The 20,182-nt window shown below is 50.1% G+C and overlaps 11 protein-coding genes across 11 annotated transcripts; 5 read left to right on the top strand and 6 right to left on the bottom strand.

The window, feature by feature from the left end:
* Positions 1-32: 32 nt before the first annotated feature.
* On the bottom strand, positions 33-1,367 carry Bathy01g04190 (predicted protein; the record flags this gene model as incomplete). Its single annotated transcript, XM_007515123.1, has 2 exons — positions 33-897; positions 1,246-1,367. 2 exons carry the CDS (start codon positions 1,365-1,367, stop codon positions 33-35), a joined length of 987 nt encoding a protein of 328 aa, XP_007515185.1.
* A 252-nt stretch (positions 1,368-1,619) lies between these two features.
* Positions 1,620-5,477, top strand: Bathy01g04180 (expressed protein; the record flags this gene model as incomplete). The annotated part of the gene is made up of 1 exon (XM_007515586.1): positions 1,620-5,477. One exon carries the CDS (start codon positions 1,620-1,622, stop codon positions 5,475-5,477), a length of 3,858 nt encoding a protein of 1,285 aa, XP_007515648.1.
* Positions 5,478-5,561: 84 nt separating this feature from the next.
* Bathy01g04170 (predicted protein) lies at positions 5,562-8,224 on the bottom strand (the record flags this gene model as incomplete). The annotated part of the gene is made up of 2 exons (XM_007515130.1): positions 5,562-7,739; positions 7,829-8,224. The coding sequence occupies 2 exons, from the start codon at positions 8,222-8,224 to the stop codon at positions 5,562-5,564; spliced, it is 2,574 nt and encodes an 857-aa protein (XP_007515192.1).
* Positions 8,225-8,430: 206 nt separating this feature from the next.
* Bathy01g04160 (tubulin-specific chaperone E) lies at positions 8,431-10,284 on the bottom strand (the record flags this gene model as incomplete). The annotated part of the gene is made up of 1 exon (XM_007515715.1): positions 8,431-10,284. The coding sequence occupies one exon, from the start codon at positions 10,282-10,284 to the stop codon at positions 8,431-8,433; it is 1,854 nt and encodes a 617-aa protein (XP_007515777.1).
* Positions 10,285-10,488: 204 nt separating this feature from the next.
* Bathy01g04150 (unknown protein) lies at positions 10,489-11,244 on the top strand (the record flags this gene model as incomplete). The annotated part of the gene is made up of 1 exon (XM_007515199.1): positions 10,489-11,244. One exon carries the CDS (start codon positions 10,489-10,491, stop codon positions 11,242-11,244), a length of 756 nt encoding a protein of 251 aa, XP_007515261.1.
* Positions 11,245-11,903: 659 nt separating this feature from the next.
* Positions 11,904-13,073, top strand: Bathy01g04140 (NAD(P)H-dependent glycerol-3-phosphate dehydrogenase; the record flags this gene model as incomplete). The annotated part of the gene is made up of 1 exon (XM_007515237.1): positions 11,904-13,073. The coding sequence occupies one exon, from the start codon at positions 11,904-11,906 to the stop codon at positions 13,071-13,073; it is 1,170 nt and encodes a 389-aa protein (XP_007515299.1).
* Positions 13,074-13,324: 251 nt separating this feature from the next.
* On the top strand, positions 13,325-15,127 carry Bathy01g04130 (unknown protein; the record flags this gene model as incomplete). Its single annotated transcript, XM_007515704.1, has 1 exon — positions 13,325-15,127. The coding sequence occupies one exon, from the start codon at positions 13,325-13,327 to the stop codon at positions 15,125-15,127; it is 1,803 nt and encodes a 600-aa protein (XP_007515766.1).
* A 218-nt stretch (positions 15,128-15,345) lies between these two features.
* Positions 15,346-16,176, bottom strand: Bathy01g04120 (unknown protein; the record flags this gene model as incomplete). Its single annotated transcript, XM_007515552.1, has 1 exon — positions 15,346-16,176. One exon carries the CDS (start codon positions 16,174-16,176, stop codon positions 15,346-15,348), a length of 831 nt encoding a protein of 276 aa, XP_007515614.1.
* A 233-nt stretch (positions 16,177-16,409) lies between these two features.
* Positions 16,410-17,990, top strand: Bathy01g04110 (hypothetical protein PTSG_06328; the record flags this gene model as incomplete). The annotated part of the gene is made up of 1 exon (XM_007515362.1): positions 16,410-17,990. One exon carries the CDS (start codon positions 16,410-16,412, stop codon positions 17,988-17,990), a length of 1,581 nt encoding a protein of 526 aa, XP_007515424.1.
* A 119-nt stretch (positions 17,991-18,109) lies between these two features.
* Bathy01g04100 (unknown protein) lies at positions 18,110-18,937 on the bottom strand (the record flags this gene model as incomplete). Its single annotated transcript, XM_007515619.1, has 1 exon — positions 18,110-18,937. The coding sequence occupies one exon, from the start codon at positions 18,935-18,937 to the stop codon at positions 18,110-18,112; it is 828 nt and encodes a 275-aa protein (XP_007515681.1).
* Positions 18,938-19,114: 177 nt separating this feature from the next.
* On the bottom strand, positions 19,115-20,035 carry Bathy01g04090 (predicted protein; the record flags this gene model as incomplete). The annotated part of the gene is made up of 1 exon (XM_007515118.1): positions 19,115-20,035. One exon carries the CDS (start codon positions 20,033-20,035, stop codon positions 19,115-19,117), a length of 921 nt encoding a protein of 306 aa, XP_007515180.1.
* Positions 20,036-20,182: the final 147 nt, after the last annotated feature.

The raw sequence follows: 20,182 nt of genomic DNA, 5'->3' as shown, positions 1-20,182 counted from the left end.
TTTTTCTCTTCTCTTTATTCGTGGTGATATTATTACTTGGCATCTTCCAAAGCGGAAGCGCCGGAAATAATTTCAATCAACTCCGTGGTAATCGCCGCTTGTCTCGTTCTGTTGTACAAGAGCGTCAACTTTTGTAACATCTCCGAAGCATTCTTCGAGGACGATTCCATAGATTGCATTCTAGATCCCAATTCCGAAGTGTTGTTTTCCGCCAACGCGTTGTACATAACCGCGCCGGTTTTGAACTCCGCCAAGTCGAGCAAAAACTCCCCACGATCCGGTCCTTCAACCTCGTACGAATCGAATTTATTTTCCAAGTTTTCCGCCGACTTCTCGTACTCTTCCCCAGACAATACCGTCGCAATCGTTGGCTTGAACGAAATAGCCGAAACGAACCTGTTGTACACGATGAGCGCTTTACCCTCGTTGTCCTTCGCCACTTGCTCCGCCAACGCCGAAGCCGTTCCAAATGTCAACGGTTGCTTCGTCGCGTCCACCAACACGTTCGCGAACAGTTCCCCTACTTGCCGTTGCATCAAACCTCTCGCCTTATCGCCAATTACATCCATCGAAATTTCTGACTCTTTATCCTTCGCCGTTTCCAACAACACGTTCGACACTTTGACGACGTTCCCGTTGATGCCGCCGCACAAACCTTTGTCCGAGGAAATCGGCACCATCAACGTCTTCGCCGTCTCCGCGCCGGGTAAATCTCCCAGTAACTTATAAAACGGAGTCACCATCCCTCTCGAGGCAATCGCTTTATCTTGGGCTGGTTTCAATCGAGACGCGGCGACCATCTTCATCGCCTTTGTGATTTTCTGAATGTTCGAGACGGATTTCATGCGTTGTTGCACGATTTGCAAGGAGACGTGACGAACGCCTTCCGGGTGCGCGCTGTTGTTGTTTGAATAAAAGTAGATAAACGTGGAGAAAAGAACGAGAAAAGGTAAGTTTCAAGAAGAATAAGAATGAGCTTAATTTGCCCCTTAATTTGGTCCCCGAAGAAAGACCGACGAGAAAAAAAGTTTGATCGAAGAAAATCATCTCGCGAACAACGCGCATATTCATCCGATCCATCCTCGCGCCCTGACTAAACACGCGTTCTTCGCGCGAACGAATACTTTTAGCACTCGCATTCAGCGCAAACCGGTCTCGAACAATCCCGGATCATCCATCGGGTAGTGGTTCGCGCGATGCAAATTTGCGTAAAATTGAATAAAAATCGAAAATGTGTAAGCGCACCTCGCTAAATCCGCACTCCTCGTGACGGTTTGCCCGACTCTGGAGCTGGTACCACCAACGCTCGTCGCCGAGGCGCGTAAACGCGCATCTTTGAGTAATCGAAACGCGCGATTGCGAGACATTTTTGATCTTCGCAAAAGAGACGTGTGCGGACTATTCTAAACAAACACACGTTTTTCTATGATGCGGTCGTTCCTTTTTCTCCTCCTTTTGTGTGTGCGAAACCAGGAAATCGCAAAAACCCTAAATAGGCAGGCTTGCGACGGCGAATTTCCTTAAAGCGCGCAGAACAACGAACAAGGAAGAAGAAACACAGCAGAGATGACGATCGCATAAAACAAACAAACGGGGCAGTAGGAGTAAAAGAATAAATAATGCTCTCCGACCTCCTGCTCCGCGATATCTGCCATTTCGTCCACCACAACGCCACGCGAGACGTCGAGAGTCTTCTCCAACAGTTGGTGATGGCATCGAAGTCGTTTCCCTCCTCGTCGGATGATGAAAAGTACCAACTCCGAGCGAAAAACTTCATCAACAAACACGCGACGTTCGACGCGCGCGGAGATAAAGTGTGGAAGATGGACGCGGAGTTTGTGTATAAGTTCAACTTGCCGTTTTCGTTCGTCGCGAAGAAAGGGGGTGGTAAGAAGAGCGACGATGGGGGCGATGGTGATGGTGTTGAAGAAGGTGCAGCAGCGGAGGCGGACGGCGCGACCGCGAAGAGGAGAAGAGAGTCTCGAAACGCGACGAGGAGGAACTACGCGGAGATGATGGAAGGAGAGGAAGAGGAAGAGGAGGAAGAACGAGAGGGGAATAAAAAGAGAAGGAAGAAACGATCGAAAGTAGTACAACACGCGGAACGAGAGTCGTCTCCTCCCGTCGACGAGACGCCGGCGCCGTCTCCCGTGGAAGCGAAGAAGAGAGAGACGCGACATCGACGAAAGAAAGAAAAAGAAGAAGCGATGGAAATAGAAGAGGAAACGGATGCTGAAATCCGAGACGGTGAGCGGATGGACGAAGAAACGCAGCGATTGGCTGCTTCGCTCGGGTTTACGAGCGCCATTCGACGAGGGACGTGCAGACATGCTTTATTGGAAGCCATGAGAGATAAACCGGACGGCATTACCGTGGATGAAATCATAGAGACGAGCGAGAAGAACGGGTTAGCGAGGAGTTGGAAGAATAGCAGAGTTCCGAAAAATACCGTCGTGTCGTTGATGGGAGACAAAACGTTCTCTCGAATTGGTCGAGGGTTATACGTGTTGACGTGTTATTTAAACGACGAGGACGGTGAGAATACTCCCCGCGCTGATGATAGTAAGAAAAGAAACGCGACGAAGCCTCGGCTGGAGAAACGTCAAAGCGGACTCATGAAAAAATCCCAGAACAGGGACGAGTACGACGAGAACGAGAACGACGAACCATCGCCAACGAAATGTACCAGCGCGAATGCGATAGAAGATGTGCACGAAGTCGCGTCGACGCGACCGCCGCCGACCGAGATCGTCGACGAGAAGCAGTTGAAAAATCTCGTCGAAAAACGAACGGCGGAGGAGTTGCAGAAGCAAATCGCGGTCGCGTTCGAGGCGCAGGAGAGAGCGGAGCGCATGCAAGATGAACTTTTCGCTAAGGAAGAAGAGTATATGAGAGAAGAACGGGAGAAACGGAAATTCGTCGATGACGCTGAACCAGCTTTTGATGTGCCTGAAGAGCGAGAGACGTTTCAAGGCGACGAGAACGATCGAAAAGCGCTTCTGAAACATCGGAAATGGCTCGAAGAAGAGAAGAGACGACTGATTGCGTTACGAGAGGAGTGGAAGAAAGAACAGCGCGTAAAGCGTAAAAAAGCTCAACTAGCGTTGAAAGAACCCATCAAACTGCCCAAACTAATTCAAAACGAGCGGGTGAAAGTTTTGAAGTTCGCCAACGTCGCCGTCGAGGCGATTAAAGTCATGGAGAGTTTGCGCCAAAAACTAGACCTGGTAAAAAAGAACGAGTACGATTACTCCCAAGACAAAGAAGTCGTGAAATACGCGAATAAATTAGAAAGTCAACAGAAGAAAGAGCATCGAAAAGAAGAAGCTAGGCAAAAAAAGCTAGAAGCCTTGGCGGCAGAGGAAGCGCTGAAGCCAAAACTCACCGAGGAAGAGATTGCGGAGATTGAACGCGCGAAGGCTGAAGCGAACGCGCAGAAAGCCAAAGTAAGAGCGGCCCGGCAAAGGTGGGAGAAAGCGAACAAAGAAAATCCAATCGCAGATGGTGCGTTGAAAAAGTTAGACAAGTGCTTAGCCGATGAAGACGGCAGAGAACCATTCCCGGATGTTGATACTGGAGAGAACGCGACGATGGACGACGTGACGATTGCTGAGATTGAGATTTCAGCATTCATGGACCACGTAGGTCGAGATGTTACGCACGCATTGCCGCCGTCGTTTCAATCGCTTTCATACGAGCTTTCAAATCCAACGGATGCGAGATTAGGAGCGTTGTTTGAGCGCATCTTGCGAGTCTCCATTACCACGGCGTACGATCGATTAGCGGAGTTATGGGACCGAACTTTGGAGATTGGAAGTTGGCAAGAAGTATTAGCGCAGTATTTCACGTACAAGTCAAAATCGATTGTGAACACATCGGTCGTTTCTCCGTACGACGAAGTATTGAATATCGCGCGAAAACTCTCAGAAACTCGATGGAAGAACGTTTCTCGCGCAGAGTTGGTCAGCGTTTTGCGTTTACTGTGCGAAGATTGTTTGGATTCGCAACTGGTGCGCGACGCCATCGAGCGACGAGTACAAGCGATGGATGAAACGAAGAGTAAGTTGTGGCAGAAAAGACGAGAAGAAGTGCGAAAACGCGAGATTGCTGCTGCTACTAATACTGCTAAGAAAGACGCAGATGGACAAAACGTTACGACTAATAATGAAGGTGAAGAGAATAATGCAACGCATGACGAAGAGGGCGAGGATCTCCCGCGGGCGGTTACCGAACGTCAGAAAAGTCTCATCGAGAAGCGTAAATTAGATGAAGAACGTGAAGTTCAACGCAAAAAAGAGGAAGAAGAGTACAAGTTTCATCGCGAAATACATTCATTGCTGGTGAAGTCGCACATTCGCGCGCCAGAGCTCGGAAAAGATCGCGATGGACGGCACTATTACATCTCCATTGGCGGATTTCGGGACGTGCACTCGAAAGCTCCAATCTTTTTAATCTTCGATCCAAAAGCGAGCACGGAGCAGGAAGCTTGGTGTACGATGAAATCCATCGAGGATATCGACAAGTTACTCACTACGTTAAACGAAAAAGGGAAGAAAGAGTCGGCGTTGAAAGACAGAATAATGGGAAGTTACGAATCGTTACGATTGGCGTTTGAGAAACGCGAGAGGAGAGACGCGGTGGCATCCGAACCCACGACAACGACATCTTCACCCGGTGAAAAAGAAAACGCCGTACAAATCGAACAAAAATCTACACGATTATCGAACGAAGATTCGTCGACGCTCTTCATAAAGCGTGAGCTCGGTATTCTCGCGTCGACGTGTGAATTATACGACGCTCCGGTTCCGCAAAGCGCCTCAAATTGGCACGATTGGACGCGCGCGGCGACGAAAACAGTCGGTTCTGATTTGTCGCAAATGGCGTCGTTCGTCAACGAGATTGAAGAATCTGCATTTTTTATCAGCGAACAGCCGAAAGCTGGCGCGATGGGACGAACAGATGTCGTTTCTTTCCACGCGTCGGCGGAAAAGTCTGATGACGACGACGACGACGACGAAGAAGAAGAAGAAGAAGAAGAGCAGGAACGAGATGAAGATGAAGAAATGAGGGATGACGATGCCAACGCTACGAAGAAAGACGAAGCCGCGATGCTTCAACAACAAGAATGGTGGGAAACGTTAGCGCCTCCTCGACATGCCGCGCACGATTCGCTCGCGAAAGCAAAATGCAAACAGATTTGGCGTTCGGACGAAGAAAGAATGACCTGGAAAAAAGTAGTCTCCTCGACGGAAAGTAAAGCGGTAGAATCGTCGGCAGTCTTGGCGCACGCGTTTGCCATTCTGCGCGCACAGTGTAACGTCATGTTCGAAACGCTCGAGAAAGAAAAGAAAGAAAGAGTAAGGCGTCCATCAACGAGAGAATCTCAATACGGTTTACAAGATCCATACGTAACGTTTGTCGATGCTGACGAACGCATACGACAAGGCGGCACGAAACGCACCGGCGCTAGATGCTAAAAAAACGAATAGAACGAAAAGCTTTAGAGAAACACAGAATAAATAATATTGATAGTGTGTATGTGTTGTAATAATAAACTGATATCAAACCAGTTCCGCGTGAAACGCTGATATCGCCGACATCGCTTTGTTCAACGCCGCTAGACGATCTGTGGCATTTCTTCTCATCCTCGCCGAATCCGGATCTTCCGCCAATAATTGTTTCACCGTGCTTGGATGATACAAAGTCGAAATCAAGTGTTGTTGCAACCCTCGAGCTATTGAGTTCACCAAAAAGTGCATGATTGCTTTTGGAACCATATCGGCGAGAACTGATCGCGTGAGTTTGAAGTAACTCGAAAGCAGCGTTCGCGTAACGAGCACTTGCAAAAGCTCCTCGTCGTTATCGATTTCCGAAGGTAATAAGATTCCCGGCGGCGACATCAAGGATACAACTCCAAAGGAAGTATGGTTAAAGTGATCAGACGCGTTAAGATCTTGAATAGACTGTCTCAGCGAGTCGTTTCGTCGTTTCGTTTTTGTTCCTTTACTCCCCGCGTCTTGCGGCTTCTTGGGCGTGTTGCCGTTGCCGCCCCACAAACCTTTCGATATCCACGATATTTTCGGTTCCGAAGCGCCGTTTTCTTTGTCATCGAAATGCGCGGACGCCTCGTTCGATGAGTCCGCTCGATTGTACTCGCCGTGATTGTTATTAAGTTCCGATAGGTTTTTCATTTTCAATGGTGACTTCATCGCGTTCGCCTTCTTCTTCGTCGGCGTCAACTCGTGCGCGTCCTCTTCTCCAACATTTTCCGACATCTCCATATCTTCCCGCTTCTGTTGTTGTTGTTCAGAAAACGCTCTTTCTTTTGCTCGTCTCTTTTCCAACTGCGCTTGCGCCACGCCAAGTGCTCTCGCTCCGCCAATGAAATCTGGGTGGGTGGTGTTGATGTGCGCCAACTGACAATCAACCAAATTCGTAATCATCGATTCTGCCGGATCCAATCCGTTCTTCAAAAACTCTCTCGTCGCTTCTTCGATAGCCTCGGCCAACTTTGGAAACTGTTTCGACACCTCTCTTCGCACGCAATTTGACGTCAATGTGTTCAACTCGTCGTAAACCAACTTCGCGGCTTGATGACACGGATCGGACATTTTCTCGATGGCTTTTCTCGCTAAAATTTCAAACGGTTCCTCCGGCAACAAGAGCACCGCTTTCGTCCCAGCGGCGTTTTGAATGGCCGTTCGAATATCCTCCTCCGATAATTGGTGCGTCGGGTCTAACGAACACAAACCTTTGACGAAAATTTCTTGCAAAACGTAATGCACTCTCGCGCCACCTTCCAAAGAATCCGTGGCTAAATTTTTCGATTTGCCTTGCACAGCGCCGTCGACGGCGTTGCAAAACGTGTGAATTTTCTGCAAAACCACGCTCGCTTGCGCGGAATCCGAGTCAGGAACGCACTCGCCAAACTCCGCGACGTCACACGCCGCTTTATCTCGTCTCTTGGACACGCTTCGGTGTAAATCCGGCAACAATCTCGCCACGTGTTCGGACAATAATCGAGACACGGTGTTCCCCAACGCCTTCATACCGCACCGGCCGATAATCTCCGCGTACTCCTTCCTCGATTGAAAGAAATCCCCTTCCGCGTTCCTCGCTTTTTCCATGCTCACTTTTCCCGCGATATCCGCCTGACATCTATTCACAACCCCAATGTATCCCAGTTTCAACGGCACTACCTCATTTTTCAAATACGCTCTCGCGTCTGTCCCTCGATCCATAATGTCCAACTTCGTAATCACCCCAATCGTTCTCAACCCTTCGGGATCGACCAACTGCGCCAACGTCAACGCGTCCGAGTTTGCCAAATCCGAATTCGCCGGCGATACCGCCAAAATCAAACACGAATCTCTCTTAATGTAACTCAAAATCATATTTCTGATTTGCTTCTCGATATCTTTCGGCTGATCGCCAACCGGCACTCTCGTTATCCCCGGTAAATCCACCAAAGTCATCGTCAACACGTTCGGCGAACAAATTTTCAGACGAATTTGCTGGTCCGACACCGCTTTGTTCGTACCCGTCACTCGGTTCGTCTCCTGGTCAATCTCTCGACGAATCTCTTCGAAGTCCGTGAACCGCTCCCCCGGTCGATGGAGAAACTCGCCCCACTCGCTCGGAGCGTTGGAGCGAGGATTGGTCGGCGTGTGGACCAGTTGCAAGAGAAGAGGTCGACGCGTGCATATTTCCGGACCTCGAGGGAGAAAGTCTCGGCCAACCTGTTGTTATAATCACAATAATAACAATAATAATAATAACGGTATGAAGATGCGCGTGTCGGTCAGTTTTGTGTACATCTCTCGCGCACTTGTTCGCGAGCGCTTTTCGCGAAACACCAACAAAAGAGTTTCTGTTGTTCGTTGGGGAAAGAAAGAATTTCAAAAGGAACAAAAAAAACTGTATCTCGTTTCTCGCAACGCGCGCAAACAACAACAACAGCAAGACGACGCAAAACTTTAAGAAGAAGACGACTTACCAGCGCTTCCAAAACGCTGCTTTTCCCGCTCGATTGGCTCCCGACGACCGCGATTTGAGGCAAATCGATGTCCGACAGTTCCTCCAAACCAGCAGAGGCGAATATGTCTTGTAATTTGTTAATCAGAGGCACTAAAGAGGAGCCTAACGTTTTCTGAGCTCCGACGACATCGGTGGTATCAGTAACTCGCGCGGATGATGGTTTCACCGGCGTGGTGCTTCCTCGCATGGTGGGATGATGTATATGTGTGTGTGTGTGTAGTATTACGACAAAAGCGCGCTGCTTCTTTGCGTTGTTTGTGTCTGGCGGTTTTTTCTGTTTTTTTCTTCCCCCCTTGGTTTTTGGATTTGCTACCCTAAATGTAAATGTTGCGTGTACTTGAACTCCTTTATTTCTAACAACCTATTAATATCACTCTTTACTGTTTACTTTCATCACAGCACGAAAATCTCCGCGCCGCTTTCTACGCCTAAATACGCTAAGGTGTCCTCGTCCGGTTCGAGTTCTGTATATTTTTCTGTTTCGTCTTCGTCGCGGTCGCGAATCGCGAGCGTACTCGTGCCTAATTTCATGCCGAATAACTTCTCGCACGTCGTCTTCACCCGAGCTACGGTGACGCTTTTTGGGAAAGTGCGGTCTTTTGATCCTTTGCCTTCGCGGGTGAGGGTAAGTGCGAGCGAGATGGACGAACTCGCGCCGCCTCCGTTTGTAGATGTACCGTTGCCAGATTCTCTGGATTCGAGCTGCTGTTGCGACTGCGTCGTTTTTGTCGTTTGCACGCCAGCTAACGCCCTCTCGCCGTGCATTTCTTTCAATGCCTTCGCGCGGGGGTGTTTTGCGAGCACTTCGTCCGAGCCCATCTTTGCGTCGAGTTCTTTATCTTCGAGTCTGATGCTACTCGAAGACGAAACTTCCGCCACGACGTTGCGCAAATATCGAATTTCACTCTCCCTCCGTTCTCTCTCTGTAATTTCTGAAGCGTTCAAGGAGAGTAACTTACCTGCTCTCGCGACGATTTCGTGGCGACTCGCGCTATCGTTTTCACAAAACGGATTGTGCGAGAGTCGAACACACTCGAGCCTTGGAAAATGGTCTATTACGTCGACGGATTGCCACGAGCGCACGCGATTGTACCCGAGAAACAATCCTCGAAGGTTTCGAAAGAAGCGTTTGTCGTCGTCGTTCGTGTTGGTATTGTTATTATTATTTTCATCATCATCTTGATACGCGATGTGCTCGACCGAACAATCCGACGCGTACAGAGTTTGCAAGCTTGGCAGAAAACGCAAGGCCCATAAATCGTCCCACTTGATGCACGTGTTCCCGTCCAAACTTAACACTTTCACCTTGGGGAAATATTTCCGCGAAGCTCGTTCGTCCACCGCCGCTATATTTTGCAACTCGTTCCTATCCAACCTCAACTCTTCTAAATTCGGCATCTGGTCGATAATCAAAAGTGCCTTTGCCCAACTCGTTCGCGTCTTATTCAGCGCTAACGTCTTCAAATTTCTAAACTGCGAAGCCGCGAGCGCGACTTCCTTCGCCAACGCAGATGCGTCGCCGCTCTCGATATCGCCAACGTCCTCGTCGTAATACGCATCCGACGCGTCTAAAATTTCAAGGTTCCTAAAATACTTCCCAATCTTCCCGAGCTCGACAAAAGATGTCATCAAGTTCCCAGAAACGTCCACGTGTGTCGCGTTCGCGTTGAACGTCTTCGCGAGTACTTCTTCTCCTTCTTCTTCGTTCAAAGACGACGACGACGACGACGGTCTCGCCTCCTCTCCCTCGTCGTCCTCCGTTCGCGCGGCGCGTCCAGTCACCCTCTCCAACCTCGCGTTCGGAAGCAAAATCCTCTCCAACTCGTTCAGTTTCTTCTGTAAGCTCAATTTTGTCTTCAACTCGATCGTTACGTCCTCCTCTTCGTTTTCGTCCGTTTTCTTCGCTTTTCCTCCGAAAACCAATCGCTTCTCCAATTGCGCATCTTGACTTTCAAATTCGTACTTCTCCTTCGCCGCGGAGACGAAATCCGTCCCAGGCGCGACTTTCTGCGCGCGCACGAAACTCGCTCGTTTCGTCTCCGCCTCTTTTCCTTTTCGTTTGCACTCGAAATACCTCTTTCCGTCGTGTTTCCCGTCGTGTTTCCCTCTGTTCGAGTCGTCCCATTCGACGCCGACCCAGGTCCCGGTTTGACCACGCACCGGGCCGACGTATCGGCAAAAGCCTCGAAAACCGTCCAGCGTTTCCACCCTGCGATCGTTTTTCGTTCTTTTTCGCGACGACGACATTTTGAGAAGAGCACCTTCTTCAGTGCGACTCTTCTTCTTCTTCTTCAGAGGAAACCTTTTAAACGCGCGCGCGCGAGTAAAGCGACGACACCTTTGACGAACAAACGTTTGAAAATTTTTTCCCAAAAGCGAAACAAAAAGACGCCAAAAATAGAAAAAAATGTGGGCACTTTCACGGGAGGAGGCGTGAAGAAACACTTACAGATGGACTTTGAGAAGGCGAAGGACGATGCGGGAGAAGAAAGAGGAGGAGGAAAAGGAGGAGTTGTCTTCGCGTTAGACGCAGAGCTCGCGCGCGAGTTTTTGTTCGAGTGCGATTGCGCGAACGCGATACGGTTGACCGTTCCCGTGCAGTTGGAAAGGAAAACTTCTTTGCCGAGTGGTGAAAGGTGTTCAAAAAAAGTTAGTACCGCGGTTTCGATTCGATCAATCCGCGAGAGTTTCGCGACGTTTTGCGTGAACGTGCGACGGTTGAGTCTCGTTGGGCACTCGGTTCGAACTCTAGAAGATTTAGAACCGCTGAGGAAGCTCCTGTTTTTGTACGATTTGAAATTGCAAACGATCGATGGGCAGTTTGCGAATCCCGTGTGCGAGGTTTTCGGGTACAGGAAAATAGTGAGCGAGGACGTGTGCGAAGGGCGGTTGGTGTATTTAGATGGCGCGAAAGTTGGAAGCGGAGGGACGAGTATGCTGGAAAGGTCGGTAGAGAGGGCGAGACGAGAAGTTTCGGAATACGAGGCGGTAAGGAAAATGAATAAAGAGGGTAAGCGTACGAGCGAGCGTTTGAGTCAACGCGACGTCGAAGCGAAACGCTCGGCGTTGGCAACGACATCTGAAATACGTTTCAACCTTCCGAACGACCAAGTAAGACACTTAAAGCGTCTATTTAGCAAATTCGACGACATATACGCCGCGGCGAACGATTTACAAACGCGAGTAAAAAAATCCTTAGGCGTTTGAACGCAACCGCCAGCACGAGCGGCGAAGCGCAAAGCGACGAAACTCTCATTCTAATCTATCCTTCGCTAGTATTACACGGTTATCATCAAACACTCTACTGCTACTCACCCTATCAAACATCCACACATATACACGCTATGCTATTTCTCTCCTTCCTCTCCCCCGTACTTCTCCATCACTTCTTTCACTCGCTTCGCCGCTTCGTCCATCGAGTCTCGCAGTTTCACACAATCCTCTTCGCTCAATCGAACGTTCGTGGTGGTGGCATTCGAATCGCTGCCACGACTCCCGCGTAATGTCAACACCGCGCTCGCCTGCGCATCTGCCGCACTCTTAGCACTCACAGCGTCTCCTTTGCTCTCTTTCATCTGTTTCAAAGAGGAGTCACAGTTAGGGGAAATGCTCTCTTGGAAGCAACGCGAGAGAACGGAAAAGAATGAACGCGAAGACACGCACGCACGAGAGAGAGAGAGAGAGAAAAGATGAAAAACGTACTCTGAGCGCAGCTTTGGACGCGACCGGAAGTTCCACGCGCCACTCCAAAGCGTCCACCTTCAGTTTGGTGTCGTTCTCGTTCATTTGAAAAGTGAAGTGATGCGAGTCGTCGTTTTAGGGGAAAAGGTCGCCAAAACGTCTCCCCGACTCCAATCTTTCGAGACATGGTGAAGAAGATCTGCGTCTTCGGCTCGGGCTCGTTCGGGACCGCCATGGCCACCTTGGTCGCAAGAAACGACCCTCTCGCGGACGTCGTCATCCTCACGAGACGAGAGGACGTCCAAAGAGGCATCAATGTTGCGCACAAAAATCCCACCCATTGCTCGGAGTTTACGTTATCGAGAAACATTCGAGCGACGACGAATTCGGAAGACGCGCTGCGAAATGCCTCGGTCATCGTGCACGCGATACCTTTGCAAAGCACGGAACAGTTTTTGGACGACGTGATAGATCACATACCGAGACTTGGAGAGATTGTGTTCGTGTCGACGAGTAAAGGCATCGAAACGGAAACGTTGGAGTTGCCGTGTCACTTATTGGAGAGAGTTTTGTACCGGCAAAAGGAGAAGAGCAGACGAAGGACAAACGTAAAGTTGGCGTATTTGAGCGGACCGACGTTTGCGAAACAGTTAATCAACGAAACGCCGTCAGGGGCGGTGATGGCGGCGAGAACGATGGCGCTGTCGAGGAAGGCGTGCGGGTATTTCGCGTCGCCGTCGTTTCGGTGTTATCCGTCCACGGACGTCGTCGGGGTGTGCGTTGGGGGCGCGTTGAAGAACGTGGTGGCGATTTTAGCCGGTGGTTTAGAGGGGATGGGGTTTGGTGTGAACGCGGTGGCGTTGTTAGTAACGAGAGGTTGTAGAGAGATGACGAGGATTGGGATCGCGATGGGCGCGAGCGCGACGACGCTGGGCGGGTTAGCCGGGGTCGGGGATTTGATGCTCACGTGTCTTGGCGCGGACAGTCGGAATAAGGCGGTTGGTTTTGCCGTGGCGTCGGAGGACAAATCGGTGGCGGAAGTTTTGGAGTCGCGCGCGGCGTCTTTGGCAGGCGTGGCGGAAGGCGTGGCGACGGCGCCGGCGGCGGCAAAGTTATGCGACGAGCTCAAAGTGGACGCGCCGATATTTAAAGCGTGCGACCAGATTTTGAAAGGAAAGATAACGACAAAAGAGGCGTTGCATAGGTGCATGACGTTGCCGGTGCGACCGGACGCGCCGTTGAGACGGAAAGGGTTCGTAAAGAGAACGCTTTTTGCGCATGTAGTCACAGCGGGCTTGGCGGTATTCGTGTCCAAGAGACGAAGTAAGGGGAAAAAAGAAGGAAAGGATGTTTAGTTTATTATAGGAGTTCTCTTTGCGCACACCACAGTTTGCAAATGAAAGTCAACTTTTATGCTCGCACGTTTCGTGCATATACATCGTCGAGAGCAGTCCGCGCAACGCGTCTTTTCTTCTTTTGTACTGCACGTATCTAAAACGCCTTTTTTTCATTTTGTGCAAAAAAAAGTGATCTCGTCCACACAAATATTTTTGTATCTCGGGGAAACCAAAGATATAAGCAAAGATATAAAAGAACACACATCATCATGCGCGGCGCACTCGCCCCGTCGACGAGGACGACGGCGACCTGTTACTCCCCGACGCTGAAGAAAAATAATGTTCGCACGAAACACGGATCGATTGGACCTTTGAGATCGTCGGCTCGAAAATGCGCCGTGGTGCGCGTCGTTCGCTCGGAGGCTGACAACCAACCCGAGTCGTCAGCAGCAGCAGCAGGAGCGAAAAGGAGCAGCGCGAGCGCGGAAGAGAGAGAACGAGCGGAAACTTTGAGAAAAGTGGAGGACGCAATCACGAGCGAGGAGGAAATCAAGAGGAACGGGCGGATGGATATGGAGACCGACGGATATTTTAACCCGGAGGATTTCGAGAACGTGGATCCGCAGTTGGCCGAGGACGTCGCGGAGAGGACGATCGAATCGAGTTCGGTGCCTCTTTCGGTGCCGCTGAAGAGCATGGAGACGTCTTCTACATCGGAAGCGAAGGAGGAAGAGGAGGAGGACGTGAATGCGTTAAAGACGGACATGGAAGGGATGAAGAAAACTATGGCGGAGAACCGCAGGAAGGAGATGGATTACATCGTAGAGACGGTTTTGAAATCAGAACGCGTCGTCGCGAGATCTAACGTCAAATCGATAAAGGCGAGGAAGGACGCCGAGTCCGCGGAGATGAACGCGGTTACCGCACGCGAGTTACTCGACGAGAAGAAAGACGTATCTGAACAGGAGATTTCGGATTTGGAAGCGCAAATCAAAGCGCGCTTGGCGCAAGACATCCCTAAAATTTACGACGATGCCGGTGTTTCGATGGACGAAGTACCAGTGCAGCACAATCCTCTCAAGACGATGTCGGGGATGACTGCGTTTATTACGTCGCCGACGCCGCCGCCTGGTTTGACAAACGCTTCGCAAGCGCAAAGAATGGGCGTACCCTTCGATCCCAACGAGCAGTTTGACATTCACGCGTCGTATTTGGAAAAATTCCAAAACTGGACGCCCGCGCTAGTTTTCGTCTACGTCCTCACGCACCCGGGATCGCCGTGTATTTTTGCATCCAAGATTCCGGATATTTTTGGTCTTCCCGACGAAAGCGTTTTACCGCAAGAGCGCGAGTTGGCCAAAGATTTACTCACACAAGAACAAATCAACGATCTGATGGAAGTGCGTCGACGCAACGATATCAAAGCGGCTGGGACGGTACAAAATGTCGCCTCCGAGAAAGATTTATACTGCGCGTTGATTAACAACCGCGTGTTTGTCAAGATTGGCGCGCGCTTCGAGTTACCGCGAGATATTCTCATATCTTCGTGCGGGAAACAACTCGAACAGTTCGATTTGTGCTGCTCTGGGCACCAATGGGCGGTTTGGCAAATCAAGGACGAAGAGAGTGATGCGCATATCGACTCTTCGACCGTTCCGAAGATGGAAACGCCGACTGCGGAGGTTCCTCCTTCTCCTCTGGCGGAAGGCGGCGAGACGGTGGACAATCTTCTCGAGGAGGCAAAAAAACTAATTGAGAAGGAGAAACAGGAACTTGAGGAGGAAGGGCAAAGGTTTCGAGATATCGTGAGCAGACCACACTCGGAAGAAGAGAAGATGCTTTACTCTGCAAAACTCGTCGAGGCAGAAGAAAAGGTTGCGTTTCTCGAAAGAAACTACGCGAAGTTGAAGATGAGAAAGGGTGAAGGCGACGAAAAATTATTCCCGGTTCGCGACGAGAAGAAGAAGCACGTCGGAATCGCGGACGAAAGCGACGCGGAGGAGTACGACGAAAGCGATGTCGTCCAAAAAGCAGCAGAAGATGTCGATGAGTTTGAGTCCGGGTGGGCATAAATGAGGAGGTGCGGAAGAAGACGAGAAAGAGACATTTTTAGATAGACGACGACAAAAACATCGAGGCGAGAGCGAGAGAGCGAGAGCGAGAGTGAGAGAAAGAAAAACACACACAGAGAGAGAGACAAGCGCGATAGTAAACCATATTCCAGAGTTTTCAAACGCAACTAAATATACATCTACACTACAAATACTACACGTGACACTATGTACCGCTTTTACAATACGCTCGTCGGCGATAACTCTTCTTGATCTTCTCCCGAATAATTACTCCCGCGGTACAACTTTGCGAATGATTTCGTACCCACTGGCGGCCTCGGTTTCCCCTCCATCAAAGCTAATCGTTTTCCGGGACGAAGACGTCCAAATCGCTCGCGGGGCTCATCATCTCTGTCCTCGCATTCGACGCAAACGACCTCGTCCATCCAACGCGCATCTCCGCGACGCGCGTTCCTCCTCATCATGGGCATCTCGCACTCGCTACACGTCTCTCTCGCTAAACTCCAGCCTTCCAGCAGTCTCTTGGTTATTTTTTCCGTCGTCAAAAAGGAGGTCGTAGACCGGCTCTTTTCGACGTCGTCGCTTTCCCCGACAGCCGCCGTCTTCACGTTGGCGCAAAATTGGTCCAAATCCATCATCTGCGTCCCGCACCACTCCTCGTTCATCCGCGAATAATAATCCTTTTCCTTCTCCTCCTCTGTGTCGAAACTCGCGCGAGAACTCCTCCAAGGCGTAAACTGTTCTTCTTCTTCTTCTTCTTCTCCTCCTTCGTCGTCCTCACCGCTCGATGATGTCGCCGACCAACACCGAGGGTGTTGATGCGCTTCTTTTTTTAGCCCGACCCTTTTCTTTAACGGAAACATCAAAGTCGAGGTTTTCCTCTCCAATCTCATCATCCTCTTCGACGGGGACGAAGACACCGTTCTTCCCTCTTCCGATTTCGACGACGACGGTGATAACCGCAATCCTTGGAGCAGTTTGGACGAGACTTTAATGAAATGAGTCTCGTCATCATCGTTATTACTGTTCTTCTTCTTCTTCGTCTTCATCTCTTTTTGTTGTATTGTTGTTGTGGTGTTCTTCGAAGAAAGAAAGAGGTCAACACCGCGACGCGACACTTTTTCGTGCTCTGAGAGTGATTTTTGGGAGCGAAGACTCGCTCTCAACGCTCACGTTTCACTTTTTTATACTTGTGAAGTGCAAAAACTCGTTTTTTCGCCAAAAAAACAGACGACTTTTAAAAGCACCAGACGGCATCACATTTGCACATCAACAACGAACGATGATGGTAAACGCATCATCGTCATCATCATCGGTGGTCTTTTCTCAAACAATCGCGGAAGGGCAGGCGCGAAGGAAGTGGTGGTGGTGGTTTTTAGCATTCGCGCGCTTCTTTACTCAGAAGAGGAACTTTGATTTCGACCACCAGGTGACACCGTACGTGAGCACGATTGCGCCTCACGAGGTGTTCCCGAGTGTGGAACTGATTTTTAAGGGAAGCCACCCGGGCGTTTTGAATAAAGGTGCTCAGATTTCTGCGCAGCCGTTTTTCTCTCCCGAGAACAGCGAACGCGTCGCTTTGGAAATGATCGAGGACGCGGAAGAAACGCTGGATATATTCACGCCCGGGGTGAAGTTTTGGTCCTACGAGAGAAGAAGGGGTGATGCGACGACTACGGAGAATGCTACTAAGAATAACAACAACAACAACAACAACAACTGCGGCGGGGTGTTGCCGTCTCGAGCGATGGCGAAAGAGAGTTTTCCGGTGTTCTTCGCGCTGTTGAACGCGGCGAAAAGGAATGTGACCGTGAGAGTGTTGACGAATAAATACGACGACGAGGAGGTTGGGTGCGATGGGAGGGTCACGATGAAAGATTTTCTGTCTTTGGCGAATCCGGAAAAGATGGAGGTGCGCTACTATCGAAGCACTTCGTTCATGCACGCGAAATACATCGCTCGAGACGGAGGGAAAGCGATGTCAATTTCTTCCGTGAATTGGTCGAGAGAAAGCATGAGAGAAAATCGAGAGGCGGGAATTATTTTAAGAGAAGGCGATGGTCCTGATCGTCTGTTTGATCGCGTGTCGAACCGCGCGTTTGAGTACGATTGGAAGCGGGCGCAAAAGCACGCGAGAGGCGTCGAGGACATCGCGAAAGAGGAGATGGCAATCATCAAAGGTAGCGCTGTTGGTGATGCAAAACTTGCAAAGACGAAAGGAATGGCGAATAAAAACGCTAAAAATACTATAGCAAACGACGACTCGGTAAAACCGTTCGTCACGAAAATGGAAAAAATACCTCTCGGTGAAGGGAGCAGCGTCGAAATGTTCGTGTCGCCGGATTTCTCGCGCGACTCGCTTTTGCGCTTCCTTCGAAGCGCAGAGAACGTGGTGTACATTTATACGTACCAAATCACGGACGATGAAATCGCAGACACTCTCGTTGACCTGGCAATGAGGAATGACGTGAAAGTATTTTTGATGCTTTCGCCGCGCATCTACGCGGATTGGGATCGTAAAAAAGCGAGTCAAGTACAGACGAGGTTGAGTAAAGCGGGAGGTAAAAATATTATCATCCACTCCGCACCGAAACATTTTCGGTACTCGCACTTGAAGTTCATCGTGAAAGATCGAAAAAGCACGTTCGAAACACTTTTAATGACGGGAAATTTATCTCCCTCAGACCTACCAGAAGGTAACATCTTCAAGCCGTGTCACGGCATGTCTTCCTGCAGCCGAGCGAATCGCGACATAAACGTGATTTTTCGCGAAAAGGACGGCGCGATCGCTTCAAAGTTCCTGGAAGTGTTTGAAGGCGACTTAAAAATGGCGACGGAGTATTCTAATCCAACAAAGTATTAGAAGATAGTAAAAGAAAGAGAGAGACACGCGCGACACGCGCGCGCATGCATTATCACACAGCTACACAACAGCAAAGATTACAATACAAAACATACAATTAAATACAAACTCGTCACATGTCACGAAGCGTTCTCCTCTCCTCTCCGTTTCGCCTTCCGATTCGCGGCTAAGAAAACCGCCCCGACGACTGCAATCGCCGCCAACACTTTCACGCGAACGTTTCCATTACCACTTCTCTCAAACCCATTATGAGGTGGTGTCATGTTCGCCGCTACATTCGACCTTCCACTGCTCCCGCTTACATTCACACCGAGTCCGCTCGATTTCGGATGTCGTTGTCGATGTCCTCCAAGACCACCTTTAAATGTCGACGACGATGAACCTACCCCTCTCTTCTGCCTCGCTCGAAACAAAATCTCCGCCGCGGATAACTCGTCCTCCACTCCTCCGTCGTTTAAACTCTCTTTTCTTCTCTCCTCGTCCTCTCGCTTCGTCGTCGTCCTTTGAGTATTTTCGTTGTTCGTTTGCGGGTCGTTTTCGTCCTCGTTCCACTCTCTCGCCGCTCGCATTCTCCCACCGGTTTGCCCGTGCTTCTCTCTCATTTTTTTCGCCGCGTTCATTCGAGCGCGCATTCCTGGACCGAATATCGGTCCCTTACCCGCTTCGTCGTCGTCGTCGTCTGATCCTCGATTGGTGAGTTGTTCGTACGCGTTTTTCAGCTCCAGAAACTTCGCGTTTTGTTCTTCGTCGTCGGATTTTGAATTCTCCCCGTCGTCGTCTTTTGCGCGGGAAACGACGTCCGGGTGTAACTTTTTCGCCTTCTCTCGAAACGCGAATTTGATTTCAGATCGAGTGGCCGTCGAGGAAACGCCCAGGATTGCAAAGAGTTTCGATTTGTTCGTCTTCGTCGGGAAGTTGAACCCTGGAGGGGCGTCCTCCTCCGTCATATTGGGGAAAGTTTTGTGAAGAGAAATAGAGGATTACGGACGAAACAGATGATGACTTTAATGGCGTAGTAGCATACACATTACACGCATTCGTAGTAGTTTACAACAACACAAGAAGAATACACTTTGGTGGTTCGAATCGTCTTTTCTCGATGATGATTAAGAAGAAGCGCTCGATTAAGGAACAACCGTCTTTCGGGTAATCTTCGCCGATACCGTCGCGGAACCGTCCATAATGCGTTCGCTCACGATGTGCTCTCCAGCCGGCGTCAACCATCCGCACGAAAACGTCACACCGTCGGTAAACGTCCAAATGTCCAAGCCGTTGTACTGAGTGATCGCGTCTTTCGGGACGCCGTCCATCTCGCTAAACTTCACCTCGCTTCGCGGGTACTCGCCGTATTTCATCGTATTTTTGGTCCCGCCGCAGCTCGCGACTAACGACGCGCCGTTCGTATACTTCTCGTAGTACGCCTCTCGCCACACTTTCACTTCGTTTCTCTTCGCCTCTGTACGCTGTTGCGTTATTCTCACTCTCACGTGCGGTTCCGAATCGACGTACCCGTCTTTCTGCGTACTCCCTTTCCTCGTCAACACGTGCGTCACCGTCTCGTCGTCGCTGGCGTTGAAATCCCCGCACCCTGGATTAAAGTGCAGAACGTTTTTCATTTCGCCTTCAAACTGTTCGTAAATGACCGAGGCGTCCACTTCGCACCCAGCGACTGGTATAAACTTCATATCTTTATACACAACGACATCTCCCTCTCCAGTGGCTTTCATCGCGCACTGCGTCTGCCAATCGAAGACGTCGACCGCCCAATCGTCGTACGCCGGAGGCACCACGTGGTCTGGAAGTTTCGAAGCGTTCGGAAGTTTCGTCGCCTCGTCGACGACGAAATCAACCATGTGGCCTTCCCATTCGCCGGATGGGACCGTTTCTTCGTCGAATTGGAACACTACCAACTCTTGCTGCGAGGACACGGACGATGGTTTCGTTGATGAGTTCCCGCTTCTGCTCTGATGACTCCTCCTCTTCTTCCTCCCCGTCACTTTGCTCCAGGAGCAGTATACCTTCGAAGAACGAGAAGTAGTGATCATGATGCGATGCGCGGATGCGCGTGTGTATATGTTTATTTATAGAGAGAAAGATGGATAAACTTTGAAGAAGCTTTCGTTTGGGAAAACCATCAGTCTCGAAAGAAATCTCCAAAACTTTCTCTCTTGATGCGTTCGGGCGAGACAGAG

This window comes from Bathycoccus prasinos (assembly GCF_002220235.1).
Source record: "Bathycoccus prasinos genomic : Chromosome_1".
NCBI lineage: Eukaryota > Viridiplantae > Chlorophyta > Mamiellophyceae > Mamiellales > Bathycoccaceae > Bathycoccus > Bathycoccus prasinos.
The sequence above is the reverse complement of the archived record's forward strand: the minus strand, read 5'-3'. Positions and strand labels throughout refer to the sequence as shown.